The sequence below is a fragment of the Typopeltis vanoorti genome, chromosome 2 (assembly GCF_054136105.1).
Source record: "Typopeltis vanoorti isolate ZY-2024b chromosome 2, IOZ_Tvanoo_1.0, whole genome shotgun sequence".
Lineage (NCBI taxonomy): Eukaryota > Metazoa > Arthropoda > Arachnida > Uropygi > Thelyphonidae > Typopeltis > Typopeltis vanoorti.
Window position 1 is genome coordinate 65,503,067 of NC_143550.1, and position 15,682 is coordinate 65,518,748.

A 15,682-nucleotide genomic window follows, 5' to 3' on the forward strand; every position below is an offset into this window, starting at 1 on the left:
CTGGGTTAGGTAATTTACAGTCTCCCTCGATGTGTTCTTGACTCCCTGGAGGTCTCAGATAATAATAATAATATTCCAGGAGATGGAGTTTATCCTTAGGAGAGTGAATCAGAATTGCTAATTTAACATGTGGTTTGAATGTGATGCAACAGTTATGTTTTATTAGTATGACTATCTTTTTCAGATGTACCTCAGATATAGGGAATAGGAATAGTGGTGTTTTAGTTTTTGTGTATTTGAGGAGGGGTGGGGGGGGGGAAGAGGGCCATGTAGTATTTTATCTATTTTGTAGAAGCTGTAGCCACAGCCCAGGAAAGTATAGCGAAGATATTTTTCAGTTTAGTGGAAAGAGCTGCATCATTAGAACAAATAGCTTTCTGAAGATGCTGGTTTGAAATCCAGAAAAATATAAGCCAGTTAATAAACATTTTTTTTATAATTTAGTTGGTTTGTTGTTGTAATACTGTTAAAATAAGTTATGAATATCCTAAACTTTATTAATCTCTACCTGCAAAACTTATGCTATATCCTAAAACTGAATATTTTAACATAATCTTGAGTCCTAAATAAAAATTCTTAGCACTGTCAAAAAACCAAATATTTAATAGAACATATATCAGAACACAAATATTCTTGCAAAACAGTCAGTCATAGTGTTTGCAGATTTAAATTTGAAACTTATGTAGACTTAGAGAATTAGACATATTATTACATAGATATGGTAATTAACAATAATATTAAATGTTGATAAATGCTAATAAAATTATCATTCATTATGATTAATGAAATAGCTAATGAAAATAACATAGTCTTATAGAAAATACTAATTTTTTCAAATCCTATTAACTTGGGTCTAGCATCATCGATAAATGTTACAAAACAGCAATGTTTCAGGGTGCTACATATGCTGAAGACTGAGTTATTTAAAAACTAATAAAATAATAAAAAAAACACTATTATCACTTTAGTCATGTACACTTCTCTTATGCAACAGGAATGCAATAATAACGCTGCTGAAAAGAAGAAATTGTAATTTTTAGCAAAAGACCAAGTAAAAGAAATAGAAAAGTTTAGTCTCAATATAAAACACTGAGAAAAATACTACAGCTGCTAGAGATTTTAATTTTTTTAATAAAAAATTGATCATTTTAAAACCAAGTGCTAAACTAATAGTTTAGTTCAGGAGGAGAGTCTACTGAAATTTGGGTATACTAAATTTATTTCTGTTCAGATTCCAGCTATTTATTTATTATTTTTGGGAAAGATGGAGGTAACAAATTCCTGAAAGAGTAATTAAAACAAACATATCTATGGCAGATGATTCTGGATTTTTTCCATATGTGATGCTAATACTGTGTATTCATCATCAGCCATTTTCTGTTCACTGCTAGATGAAGGCATCTTCCAAAGTCTTCCATTCAGTCTATCTTGAGCTTTTCTATGACACCAAGTTCCAATCATCTCTTTAATCTTATTCTCACATCATTTCTTTGGTCTTCCTGTAGCTTTCTTTCCACCAGTGGGATACCATTCAGATATTAACTTTGTCTATTTTTGCATATTGTCTTGCAATATGACCTGCCCATTCCTATTTGAATATTTTAATGGTAATCTCTGCCCCAAATTTGCACTATCTATCTTGAGTAGTAATACCAAACAATGATCTTTCCATTTTCTTCTGGATAGTCCTCGACTTGTTGATCAATTTTTAAGTCAAAGTTCACATTTCAGTTCCATAAGTGTCAAATAATTTTCTTTTAAGGCATATTGGGATGTTTCCTTTGAGGGCTTCATGGAATTTTCCAAAAGCCATCCAATCAAGTTTAATTCTATGTATAATTTCTTCTTCACAGACTTCCTCTACTCTGATCTTTTTCTCCTAGGTAAACATAGTGGGTTATTATATCAATTTCCCAGCATTACAAATGTACTGGCTTTTTGATAATGTATTATACACTGCCTTTGTTTATGTTTAATCCTCTTTTTTTTTTACTTTCTGCATTCAATTCATTGATCATTTGTTACACTTCTTCTTCCACTTTCCTAAAAGAACAATGTCATCAGGAAATCATGGGCAACTCAGTTCTTTCCATACTGCTGGTCACTAATCAGTGACTAGCAGTATGGATTCTGCCACTTGCTGATCTTGTTTTCACCACTCACCTATGGACTCAAACCATGGAGAAACTCATGGGGTTGCCCTTAACATTTCTAAGACATTTGATCGAGTTTGGCACGAAAGCATACTCACCAAACTGCCATCCTATGGTCTGCCTTCCCCACTCTGCAACTGGATCACTAACTTTCTCGCTGGTCACTTACATGTCATGGTGAACGGCTGGCTTACTTTCCTCAGATTTCCCCACGATGCAGGAGTACTCCAGGGTTGTGTTCTTTCACCCACTCTCTTCCTCTTGTGTATAAATGACCTGCTCTCAAAGACTTCCAATCCTATGCATAGCTTTGCTGACAACAGTACACTCCATTCCTCCTTTTCATTCAACAAACCTGTTAGTGCTCAAGTATTAGAATCCTCAAGATCTACAATGACCAGGGACCTGAACTCTGATCGCCTAGCTATATCCCAGTAGGACAAGGACACCTTGTAAACTTCAATGCCACCAAAACTCAGTTCTGTCTGATCTCTTGCAAGAAAGAGCTTGCCTTCAGTAATACTGAGATATCCAAACACAATCAGATTTCTCTTCTTGGACTGACTTGCACCTCTGATCTTTCTTGGCAAAAAACCATATTTCAATTATAGCTTCTGCAGCTGTCAAAAAACTTGTGTACTTTTTCACATAAGACACAACTTCACAGCTGCTAACTCTATACAAAGTCCAAATCTGCTCAGCCATGAAATATTGCTCCCATATTTGGGGTGGTGCACCAAAATCCTCTCTAAGATTGCTCGGTTCTATCTGGAAGAAGGCAATCCAGGCAATTAATGATCCCTCTCTCACAGACCCAACTTCAATCCCTCTCAACCATAGACATTCAGTTTCTGCCTTGTTCCTCTTCTACAGATACTTTCATGGACAGTGCTCTGCTGAATTGGCCACTACTATTCCTCTGCTCTCCTCCAAAATCATTAAAACAAGAGCCACTGCTAACCAACACCCTTTTACAGTCCATCTTAAAACTCACCGAACCAACTTCACTGCCACCTCTTTTATTTCATCTACTTCTGTCCTTTGGAACAATCTCCCCCACTCTGCCTTTCCCAAAGATTACAACCCTCAGCTGTTCAAGCAAAATGTGAACAGACTCCTCCTTTCTTCTGTTTCTCTTGTCCACACACACACACAGCACTAGTGTGCTATAGGCTTTGTGGCCTTTTGTGTGTAGACCAGATATTAAAAAAATAATAATAAAAAAAATAAGTTTATCTATTTTCGCAATCCAGATTTTTAAAAATTTCTTCAAGGCTGCTGTAACTAATTTAGATGAAACAGTGTAAAATCTTGCATAGACGGATTTTGTACAACAATTCCTTATATGCCGATTTTACTAGAAAACGAGAATCCATACAAAATACTTGTGGTTAATTAGCAAATTTTTTATGTTTATGTAGTATGGAAATAAGTTAGAGTAAATTGTTGAATATTGTGACTTCCAAAATTCTGTAAAGAACAAAGAAAGTTAACTGTAAATTTAATTGTAACAAAGGAAAGTTCCAGACAAAGAAATATTCCAGACGGATTAACTTATGACCTAAGACAATCACTATAGTGAAAGTCAAGTATGCATGGGGCTTCCCACCTTGATGCAACCACATCAAGGTGGCTGGGAAAGCCCTTCCAAGAAAAATCCGGGGGAATGAATCGGTAGTAGTTCCAAGGTCGAAGGAAGAGAATAAAAAGGAGAAGGATCAATAGATCGAGGCTCACTTTTCCCGCAGGTAGTTGAGAAGGCTCTTTCTCGTTGGTGGCTTGTGGTGCTTAGGCATGCACTTTTTGTTTTTTGTCATCGCCTCTACCCAGATGCTGTTCTAGCTCTCTGTTCCAGTCCTCGATGCAAGGAATTCCAGTGTGTCTTGCCGATTCTAGGTCGCAGTTCTACGTCCTGCCAACAGACGTCCGGAAGTAATAGAAGGCTCAATTATGCAGTAACAACGGTTAATTCCGTAATTCCAGCCGCCAAGTTTCCTAAAGGTTGATGAAATGTCTTCGATATCGTAAAAGGCACCCGGTATTGAGCTATACTGGAAGGTAAAAGATGAAGATAACGATCTAAAGGATCTATTATTGCAGACTAGATGACTAAAAAGTAAGGCCTTGTATAGGAATTTTCTAGAGGTGAAATTTGTGGCAGAAATTACTATTGTATTGAGAGATACAAAATTTTGTTAGAGTTAAAAACAGTAACAAGGATTCTAGATCGTGAGTTAAGTTTTTGTGAAATATCCTGCTGAGTTATGTGTGTTAAGATAGAGTTGATGTATGTGACGGTTTAGAGTGCATGATATAATTTAATGTCAGAATTGAAATATGATGTAGTATGCTTTAAAGGAAAATTGTAAAGCTAGGTTGATTAATTTGAATCCAAGCTAATATTACTGAAAGGTATAGAGCCCGAGAGGGTTTGAACGTTTAGTGTTAACTTTTAGTGTACATTCAATTAGCAGGAATAAATTGTTTTATTTGTTAAATAATTTGCCTGATTCTTGCATATCAACGCACTGCTCATAAAAATCGAATCTGTGTGACCTTGAGTATTGAGTAGCTACAACTGATAGAAATTTTGTGTTGCTAGATTTAGTAATAAGTACAAGAGAAAAATTCCATGCCTTGCTGAGTGTTTTTCTTAAACTGGTTATTCAACTCCTATCTATGAATCCTGATGGCACAGTCGATACAAACAAATAAATTTTCAGAATTCAAAATAGAAAAACACCAGTAGTTCAGACAAAGAAATTGGCTCCAGCCAGAGGCAATTTCTTAGTTCTAAAGTTTTGTGCACGTGTAGAAGCATAATTACGGCCTTGAGACAAAGGTGGGAATTAAAGTTGAATGAGAGGATTAAAAATAGGAGACTAAATCAAGCAACGTATTTAGATTTAGAGCTCGGAGTTACAACTGTATATTAGACTGGGAGTATTTAAGCTTAAGTAAAAATATTGAGTATAGAACTTTTGAACAAGTACAAAACAAATAAGAGTAATAAAATATTACGACATCATCATCCTATCTAATCCCGTTTTTCATAGGAAATTTCGTATTTGTTCCTGATTTTACAGATGCAGTTGAATTTTATACATATGACTAAGTACACCAATATAACTTTTTTTTTCTTCAATTGTATGGTTTTATACGAGTTCTAAAATAGCTACCATTCAGATCGAATCAGATGCCTTTTCAAAATCAATAAATGCTAAGCCTAAGGGGTTTGGTATTCGTTTGTCATTTCAATTATTCGTCTTATTGTGCATTACAAAGTTATAATCTATGTATTCACAGAGGCATATGTATACAAATTTATGCATTCCAGTGTGTGTATATGAATCAGCAGGGAAATAAGTCTTTAATGGATGAAAAAAAATGGTAAAAATTTTTCTCAGTTTATAAGTGCAGATGAATTCATCTCAACCATGAAGTAAATAATGAATGTGAGAACCACGATTATGTGAACCCTCTAAGAATTTATCTAGATGATCCTTTACAGACAGAATGAAATGGCAACCTCACCTATAAGTGGAGTTTATGGTTTATTGAATACATTTGTGATTAATATGGAAGCATGTTATTTTTTTGTGAATATCTCCTTGATAGTGGCAATTTTGCAAAGGCACCTGACAGAATACTGCATGGAAAACTATTACATAAGTTGGTGCAAACAGGAATGGATATGAAGCTAGTAGCATAGATTGGGGGTGGCTGAGAGACACCCAGAACCACTGTTAGGGTATATGCTGTCCATAGGCAAGCACTATTTTGCAGTCCCTAAATTTAAAAAAAAAAATTAAAAAAATCGTTTTTATGATTAAAAAAACAATTTTGGCAATTTTTGCCACACTCCTAAGTTTGCTTATTTGCTTAGTCAGTTACAATGGCTTCACACCAGACAATAGTATATGGCAAAATAGAATCAAGGCAAATGAATGTGACTACTAGAGTGCTTCAGAGCTCTGTACTAGGGACAGTGCTCTTTAATTTGTATATTAATGATACCGAAAATGATTTTTTTTGGTGGGGGGGGGGGTTGTTTGCTGATGATGCAAATCTGGAGAGGTGATGTAGATATCCTGTATGATGATTTAAATAAACTGGCAGTATGGGTGAAGGATACTGACAAATAACCTTCACCCACTTCAGGTCAAAAATGTTACATACCATGTATCATATGTGTGTGAATGAATTCCCATGATGCGTCTGCTGATTCCATGGAGAGTGTGATAGTAATAATTCATTTTTATTCTCTTTCAAAGAAATTATATGTACACAAATTAGATAAAAAATAACGCCATGTTACAAAAGTTTCAGTTATGAGTAGTGCTGCTTTCATTTTGTTACCATAAATAGAATATATGTAAATTAATAATAATAATAATAATTTTTTAATTAATATTCAAACTTCAAGCTATATTGATGAAACTTGATTGGGGAAACTGATGAGGCTAGGGATCTGGGAGTAGAGAGTTGTTTAGAGGACATACTGCAAAAGTTGGAAAAATAGCTGAATGGTTGGAATGGATTGCCAGAGGTAGTTGCAAATGTTCTAACAGTCAATGAGTTTTAAAAGAGAGGTATGAGAGGTACTGTGTGATAATGTTTAACATGGGTCTTCCATGATGAGTCTTTGTCTTTTGACTCCATGGAGATATTCATATAATAAGACAAGTTTCTGCCCCCCCCCCCCACACATGCAATGAGAGTGATACCCTCAATGACATGCCAATCAGCTACTTATTTTGCCAGCTCAAGACTGGAAGGAAACCGAGTACAGTGGCTGCAGGGGAAACTGTTGAGGCCACGTAGTATGTTTGAGAGCATGTCACCTCTTATTGCATGCCTCATTTCCTTTATCTCTTTTCCTCCAGATATAATGGATCACAACCCAAAGAAATACGCCTCTACTGTGGTTCACAAAAATTCTCCTAACAAAAAACAGTTCAAAAATCATTTTAAAAAATCCAACAAAAAAAATCCATAAAAACGACAAAAATGAAACCTAAAAACCCCATCAACATTAATCCTTATCAAAAAAAAAAAAAAAAGTTTTAGCATCCACTTTGCCAACATCCATGGCCTAAACAGCAATACAAATGATGTATACCACTACAATCATTTAAACCAGAATTACTATTCTTATCAGAATCCCAAGTGGCAATCTCAACAACCACTATCCACCTCAACTGCCCAAACTGAAATTTTAGAAATAATATGCTATATTTTCATCATGCAAAATTGTTTATATGCATACCACACAAAAGAAAGTTCAGTAGTATTATTTTTGTTTGTTTTTCTTTAAAAAAATCTAAATATTACTACTTGTGCTGCTGGTGGTGGTTGCTATTTCTGAAATAATCTAAGTCTTAGAAATACTTGGTAATATCCTCTTAGCTGGAGGAAAAGCTAAAGGCTTATTACTCTCAGTGCTATTGAGAAAGAAAAGAGATAACACTAAAGTGCCTCAAGCTGTAGTGCAGAATACATCAAGAATGTCTTGTTTCCTTTTCAATTATTGATTATAGATATCTTAACAGAAATACTGTAATTTCTTTTGCATGCTGATACATTATTTATGCCAAAATAATTTCTTAATTTATAATGATCAGTTTCACTTTTATTATCGAAAAATCATAAATTATTTCATACAATTATCTTGAAAAAGATTTGAATTATTTTAAAAGAAAAGGTGCATATGCGTTTCATAATCTTCTTTTTTTTTGCCCCCCCCAAAAGGGGGGGTATTCAATCTGCAGATATTTCAGAGAATTTATTTTATAAATCGTTCGCAAGACAACTGTTACAAACGTAAATCACTTGGGGAACATGCCCATTCATTTTAGTGTAAAACAGTAGCAAAGGTTTAGTTCCTTTAGTTATCTAACCTAGAAGAAAATGTTAGGTCTGCTTATATTAGAATCTTATGTGAATAATTTTTTCTGACATGATTTCTCTATTCGTTATAATGTAACCAATTTCCAGATTTTTTTCCCTCCTGCATACTCCATATTATATGCAGTGATTTCTTCATTATACTACAAGAAAAAAAAATCAGATAACAGAAGAAAAATATATAGCATTTTCTTTTTCATTGACTAAATTTACAATGTTCTTTCTTCGTGTTTTGAAGAGAAAGTGCAAATGATTTTTTTTCTTACTAATTTTGCCGTAATCTGATATAATTATAAGAGTGACATTTTACTGTTTTTCTCCCACACGAAAAACAGAAATAAGGTAGTAATAATATTGTTGATTCTGTCAAACTTCATTGTAGCAGACATTTTTATTACAAAACTTTGTAATATATTTGTAATATATATATATATATATATATATATATATATATCTCCGAAACAAGAAATTTGGAACCCATATCACATCAATGTTGAGTGTTGGTAAGGTGAAAAATGTTCACGTTATTATTTATATATTTTATTTATTAATTTTATTTTATTTTTTTTGGTGAAATAGTTTACTTGGAATACTCTTTCCAGTTTAAGAGGAACTGGAAAGAGTATTCCAATTCTTCTTATATTTTATTCCTTCGAAAATATCATTGTGTGTTATAAAAAAAGAACTTAAAAATTTGCCTCCAAGATGAAATGGAAACAGTATATTCAGGTATCTCTCTATCAATATTTGTAGACCTGAAAAGGACTGTTTTGATAGACCTGAAAATAAACATTTTTTATTTCATACTGTTCAGAATTTAAAATTCTTGAACAGTGTGGAACACCCTAAAGCAAGGGTAAATACACAAAGCAGTTTTACACTCAGGGCATCAGATTTTTGTTTTCTTTCTCATATTTTTTTTATTACATACATAACATTTGCGTGCAAGTTGTTTTTTTATTAGTCGTTGGTGGTAGATTTTCAGGATAATGAAGTTTCCTTTTCTTACCCTGAATGTTACTGCTACTTGCCATCTCATAAATGAATTGTGTCCTGGGTATACTTACTAAATATTCCTTTCTGCCCAGTAATATGCTCTAAGCTAATGGAGATTACTAACCCCCCCTCTGTTTCTCAGTGGGGGGTTAGTAATCTACTAAACATTTTAGTAGATTTCTGTACAAAATTAAGCAATTTAAATTTTGAGTAACAAGGTAGAGATAAAAATTTAATTGACATGTTAAGTTCAATAAAAATTTTCCAACAATATTTACTTTTATTAAAGAAAAATATAAATGACCACAAATTTAGGCATCTCCCATATTTATTAAAATTTTTTTGAACAAAATCAAGAAATGCTTTGCTATTATTTAAAAGAATTTATTTGCGAAATAGAATTAGTTGAGGAAGAAATAAATTCAAGATTTAAAGATTTTAATAAAACTGAAATATTTGCATCTTTTATCAATAATCCATTTCAAGAAAACTTGAACATCACAGAAATTTCAAATAAAATTAGTGAGCTGCTTGATATAAACCAAGCTGAAGTAGAACTTGAGATAATAAACATTCAGAATAGTTTACATTTAAAATCAATAAACAATGAAGTAATTTAGAAATATGCACATGAAAAATTCCCAATATTAACTGATATTGCGCAAAAAATTCTGTAGTGTTTCGGATTGACATGCTTGTCAGAATCTGCTTTTTCAAATATGACCTTCATAAAAAATCAATTAAGAAACCAAATTATAAATGATCATTTGGATGATTGTCTGCAATTGGCCACTTCTTCAGACAAATTGACTATGAAAACATTGTGAAGTCCAAACGATGCAAAATTTCACATTAACTTTTTTTTTTTTTTTTTTTTAATCAACCGGCATTTCCTGTAACTTGTGAGTTTGAAATCAATCTGTTGTTTTTTCTAACTTTGGTTTTCCAAAATAGAGAAATAAATATTTTATTCCAATATATTTGTTTTGTTTGTTGTATTAAAATAATTAAAAGTGACAAATAAATTTTTAAATATGCAAATAAAGTTTTCAGTTGTGTATTTTTTTTTAGTTGTTTATTTGTGTGTAATCAGATATCAGGTTGGGGGAACGTGATCCATATAAGAGAGTAGATTGCCGAATAACTTATATATAAGAGAGTAGATTGTCGAATAATGTATTATAGAAAAGTAGCTCGCGTAGTAAAAAAGGTTGAACACCATTGGTATATGTGTTCCTAAAAATCACCGCGACACAAAATTTCACACAATAAAATAACGAAAAAAACAGACTCAAAAACCTGTACAGTCTTGTAAGATAAACTGGTACTAGTTGTTAAATAGAGATATACATGTTAGACATACTATATTTTTTGAATAATGGCTTCAAGCATGTAAGAAAAATAAATTAGGAGTAATAAATTATATTTAGTTTTCTCTTACATGTGTGAAGTCATTATTCAAAAAAATATTGTTATAATCTAGTACTGAATACTAAAAAATCATAAAAAAGTTTTATTATTAATCCAAGTATCCAAGTATTAAGAATTTCCTACTTTGCTCACTACTTGGAATCTTATAACCAGGAGACACTTATTCATCTTTGGCATGATATATTAAACATTTATCAGGAAAAGTACACAAACTCAAGAGAACAGCATGATACATGCTCCTAGGACAATGCACATGGGTATGCTGGGGTAAGAGAGGGAGAAGTTGAGATGTGTGTGTGTGTGTTTTGTGTATTTATCCATGGGTACCTCCAGGCTTCTCCCATTAAAATGTAGTATTTTTCACATTCACTTGGCATTATTCAGTAGTGCAAAGTATACTCACCTTATAAAAAATCACAACTGAGCTAACATGATTTTGCATTATGGTGAATTCCTCTATTTATCTATCATTTATGATTATGAAGAAATCTGTGCATTAGACATACGTAGAGAAGAAATGATATTATATCACCCATTATGGATACATTCTATAAAAAGATCTAGAGAAACTTGAGGTATTGCACGTGACATTTCCAAAGCATTTCACAGGAAGTGTAACAGAGGGCTATCTTATGGTCAGCAAACTGCTAGTCAGCACTTCACTTTTTGTAACTGAGTTCCCAGTTTTCTCTCTCAGATTGCCATGTGTAATGGCAGATGGTATTTTCTTTTCAGATTTCCCTGCTGAATGCACATGTTCCTCAGGACTCTGTTATATCATGACCCTTGTCCTCATGTACATAAATGATCTCACAATGATCTTAAATCCAATCCATCACTTTCCTGATAACAACATTCTCCATTCCTCACATAACAAACACTGCAGTGCTCAAACATCTCAAAGTTCAGATTGTCTACAAGAAGTGTCCTATATAATTGATCTTCTCACATCCTCAAATGGGGTGATTACAACCAAATCAGTTTTGATGCATCCAAAACAGGTACCCCCCCCCCCACACACACACAAAAAAAGACCTTTGTTCTTCTCCCATTACCTGGATTAGCTTCAGCTCAACAATCAAAACAAATTTTTTCTTATTCAAGTGATATCTCTAGTCTTTCCTGGCAAACTTCTATGACATCCTTAGCTGCCAATAAACTTGCCTATTTTCACTCAAGATACTGCTTTTCACATGTACAGCTATTATCTCTACAAATCACAAACCCTTACAGTACTCTTTCTCACATTTTAGATAATAAACAAAAAAAACTTTCTAAGCATTCCTTATGCTATTGCAGTTTGGCTAATTGATGCCCCCTCCTACACACACGTGTGTGCTTGCCAATGTCATATATAGATCTGTTTCTACATTGTATGTTTTCTAGATACTTCCATGGACACTCTTTGAGATCCTTCGTCCCCCCCCCCCTCCCATTTCTGCTAAAATGAGCAGCAACTGTCCAATATCTATAGCATCGATTTACCATAAAATCTATAAAAAAACTTCATCACATTCATACACAAGAGATTTCAGAACTGTTCTGCAACTTTCATGTGAGAGTGATACACAAAATCCTACTGCCATACAGAACTCGTGCACCACATGCTTCCACTGTGGATTGTTTGCCAAAAATATATCAGAAGAATCTTAAATAACTTACATACATAAAAGACTCTGATGTGATGATATATTTTTAGTTTTATTCTGGAATGCAACTTTTCAGTATATCTATTTTTCATCATCTCTACAGTCTTAGTTGGCATCTGTCTGAATACATAGAATCAAGCATATACTCAGCCCATTCCAAAAAAGGGAGATAAAAGTCTGCCATTAAAAATAAAACTACTGACTGACTATCCTCATCACAGCTCTAAAATAATGGAGAAATCATCAACAGTTAATTTCTTCACTTGGAGCTCCACTAGTTAATCAATATTGCCAACATGGATTCTGCCACTTCTGGACACATGCTATGGAAAGATCTAGAAAAACCTGCAGTCATACCTGACATATCCAGAGAATTCAATCAGGTCTGACATTGTCTGATTTATCTTTTGCTGTCTATAGCTGGATAGTCAGTTTTTCTCCCTGATCAGTCACTGCACATCATGGTGCATGGCTTCCCACCTTGTTGAGCAAGTACAACGAGTTCCCTATGGATCTGCTATGTTACCTTTTCTCTTATACATAAATGAATATCTGTCACTGACCAATAACTGCTGATTATAATACACTTCATTCTCATTTGACAAACCATGCAGTGCCAAAACATCCCAACCTTTAAGAACATCTACAACCATTATCTTAAACAGACTTTTAGACATTCAAACTGTCTCTATTATCTGATGTGGTGAGTAAAACCTTATCTTCAACACTACTAAAGAATAGTCACACAAAAAGAATCTTAATCACCTTCTCTCATCTTGATAATATTCATATTATAGAGAAAATTACATCTCTCTTCTCAGACTGACATTTACCTAGCACAAATACACCATATCACATCAAATGCCATGCGAGCTGCTACAAACCTTGGCATCCTTTTTCTGCTCATGATACCACTTTTCATCAATCATCTACTAACTCTATACTAATCTCAAATCTGCTCAACCCTAGAATACTGTTCTCAAGTTTGGAGCAGTGCAAAGAATCACTCTGAAAATTCATGATGCTGTGCAGTTCAGCTGATCAATGATCCCTCTCTCAGTTCAACTTGTGTCATAGATGGTGTGTTTAATTATGCATCTTCTACGAGTACTTCCATGGACATTAGTCCACCAATCTGACATCTATCAATCATCCACTTTCCATGATGCCAGTTAAAAAACAGGAAGTAACTTACCATCATTCTTTTACAGTTCAACTTCGCACACTTCAACCTGTTTTTCACTTCTTCCTTCATTCAAACTGTCTCTATGCTTCTTTATAAAGTGTTATCATCGACTACAACTTTCAGCTTTTAATAAAAGATAACATATATAAAGACGTAACAACTGCGATAAATGATTTTCAATGATGTTATGTATAATATTATAAAAGACAATTTAAGAACAAAGTATAACAGTGGGGTGTTTTCATTAATATTATTACTACTCTACACAACAGGGATATTGATGTTTAAAAGTTAATAATGGAGAGGAAGAAAATGTAGTCAAGAAGTGTTTAACAATCAGTGAATTGTTAAACACTTCTTCATAATCAATTAGATAAAGAAAACAAAGATTTGAATTGCAAACTGGAGAATGCCAGGAAATGAAAGAACAAAATTGAGGCATAATGTCTATAAAATCCAAATTCAATCAGACAAATCTGCTACAGAAATATGAAAAAAAGTGAAATAAAAGGCAGGATCTGATCAGAAAAACAGAGATTATACCAATATATGTAATTCTGATTTAGTAAGATAAAAAAGTAAAATGCTTTTTGACTGCACTCATTTCGCTAATACACATGGGCATCCTATTTGTTACGAGTATGCTTCTTTTTATGCTTTAACTGATATTACACAAACTACATGTTAATATATATATAAATTCCCTCAAATTTTATTCAGTGCATGCTACTTGTGGTGGACAGACGCCAGGGTGAAAAAAAACTGAAATATTTAACGAAAGTAATTTTTCACTACTACATAATAATCAGATGAAAACCTTTCTCAATTCATTAACGAAACACGTTACATCAAATTTTCAATGCAAAGATGTAAATAATAGTGATATTCGGGGGGGGGGGGGTATTCCGAAAAAAATATGAAAACTGAATAAACAGCAGATTAAAAAAAAAACTTTTCACTTCGGAAAACATGAGATTCGCATGGATGCACTGAGCATATAATTTTGTAATCACTCTTTAGCACCTAATGACGAAATGCGGAAAACATCAACCTTATTTTAGCTTTGATGTATGTGGTTTATACAAGTAATAAAAGCACTGCACGTAACTGCCAATGTATGATGTTTAGCTGAATACGAAGAGGTACCTGAAAGTTGATCGGGTTCTAAACCCGAACTGAGATCCAGTCCACATATTACAAAATAGTCTGCAAATCTGTTTTCAGTGGCTGATGGCAGTTGTGAGCTCATTGCGAAGTGGTGTCATTTAAGGCTCTAATATTCTGGCCAAAATCATCAATAACATTGTTCTGCATCACATAGTTTAACATAACAACCATACTTTAATTACGTTTCCTGTCCCTAGTAACTACTAACGCCATCTTCTCTTCGTCAGCATTGATTAAAAACTATACACGCATGCCCAGAAAGCGGCATATGTCGCTAAGTAGCGCCATATTTTCGAATGTATTAGTTAATTTTTCAATACCTCGATGTTTAGGAAAGTGATTTAAAGTTTTAAATCACAATATATACGAAAATATTATTGTCTTTTATAAATAAAATAGCAATACTGAATTAAAAGAATTTACAAAACCGTTCTTTGAAATCAATATTTGCATCTTTAGTAAACTTCTCATGTCTGTTTTCGATCCCCTTATCATTATTATCATCATCATACTTTTCGTTGACAACATATTTATCATATTGAACTTCATAACGAAATGAAAAATGTTTTTCACTTGGTTATGAAGTAAATCATACATGACAAGAAATTATATTCTTGTTTAATCCTTTATCCAAGTGAAAGTAAACAAAGTTTATGCGTGAAATATCTTCACACTTGGGCTACCTGTATATAGAAGCTGTTAACTTCACATCAATCTCGTTGGTATCTCGTAATGCAAAGCATTTTTCCATATTAAGAATGTATATGGCTATGCATTCTACTATGTGCTATGCGTTATATGCACTTTCGAATTAAATATTCCGGACGAAAGGTAGTTGCCCTGTGTAACTCAGTGGATGTGGCGTTTGCATACCACGCCACTTGACCGCACCAAGCAAGACTTGGTTTCAAAACTAGTCGGCGACTAGAAGAAATTTTTCTAAGCATTTTTTCGACCGGTTCCCGAGTTAGTCGTTCTCTGGCACTGGTTTTTTCTCCTGGAAACTCGGGTTTTGCGTCCAGTAAACACAAGAAAATCGGCCGTAGAACCCGCACTATTTCAGACATTAAATATATTGTGATAGGATTATGGACTACGAGATGGCGGCACTTGTTAAGCTATCTCTTCACTGCGTGCCGTTTAATTAGTGATAGCCTAGGATCAGCTTTCTCTGATTGGCTACCGGTGGAGAT

General features: G+C 33.6%; 1 protein-coding gene across 3 annotated transcripts in view; it reads right to left on the minus strand.

Annotated features, from left to right (window-relative positions):
* Positions 1-14,694, minus strand: part of pns (DENN domain containing pinstripe) — a 347,031-nt gene extending 332,337 nt beyond the window's left edge. For all 3 annotated transcript variants that reach the window (XM_090411700.1, XM_090411683.1, XM_090411692.1), the window contains exon 1: positions 14,469-14,694. In XM_090411700.1, coding sequence (XP_090267826.1) covers positions 14,469-14,571 — 103 coding nt within the window. In that variant the 5' untranslated portion in view covers positions 14,572-14,694. The remainder of the gene's footprint in view (positions 1-14,468) is intronic.
* Between the last annotated feature and the right edge of the window lie 988 nt (positions 14,695-15,682).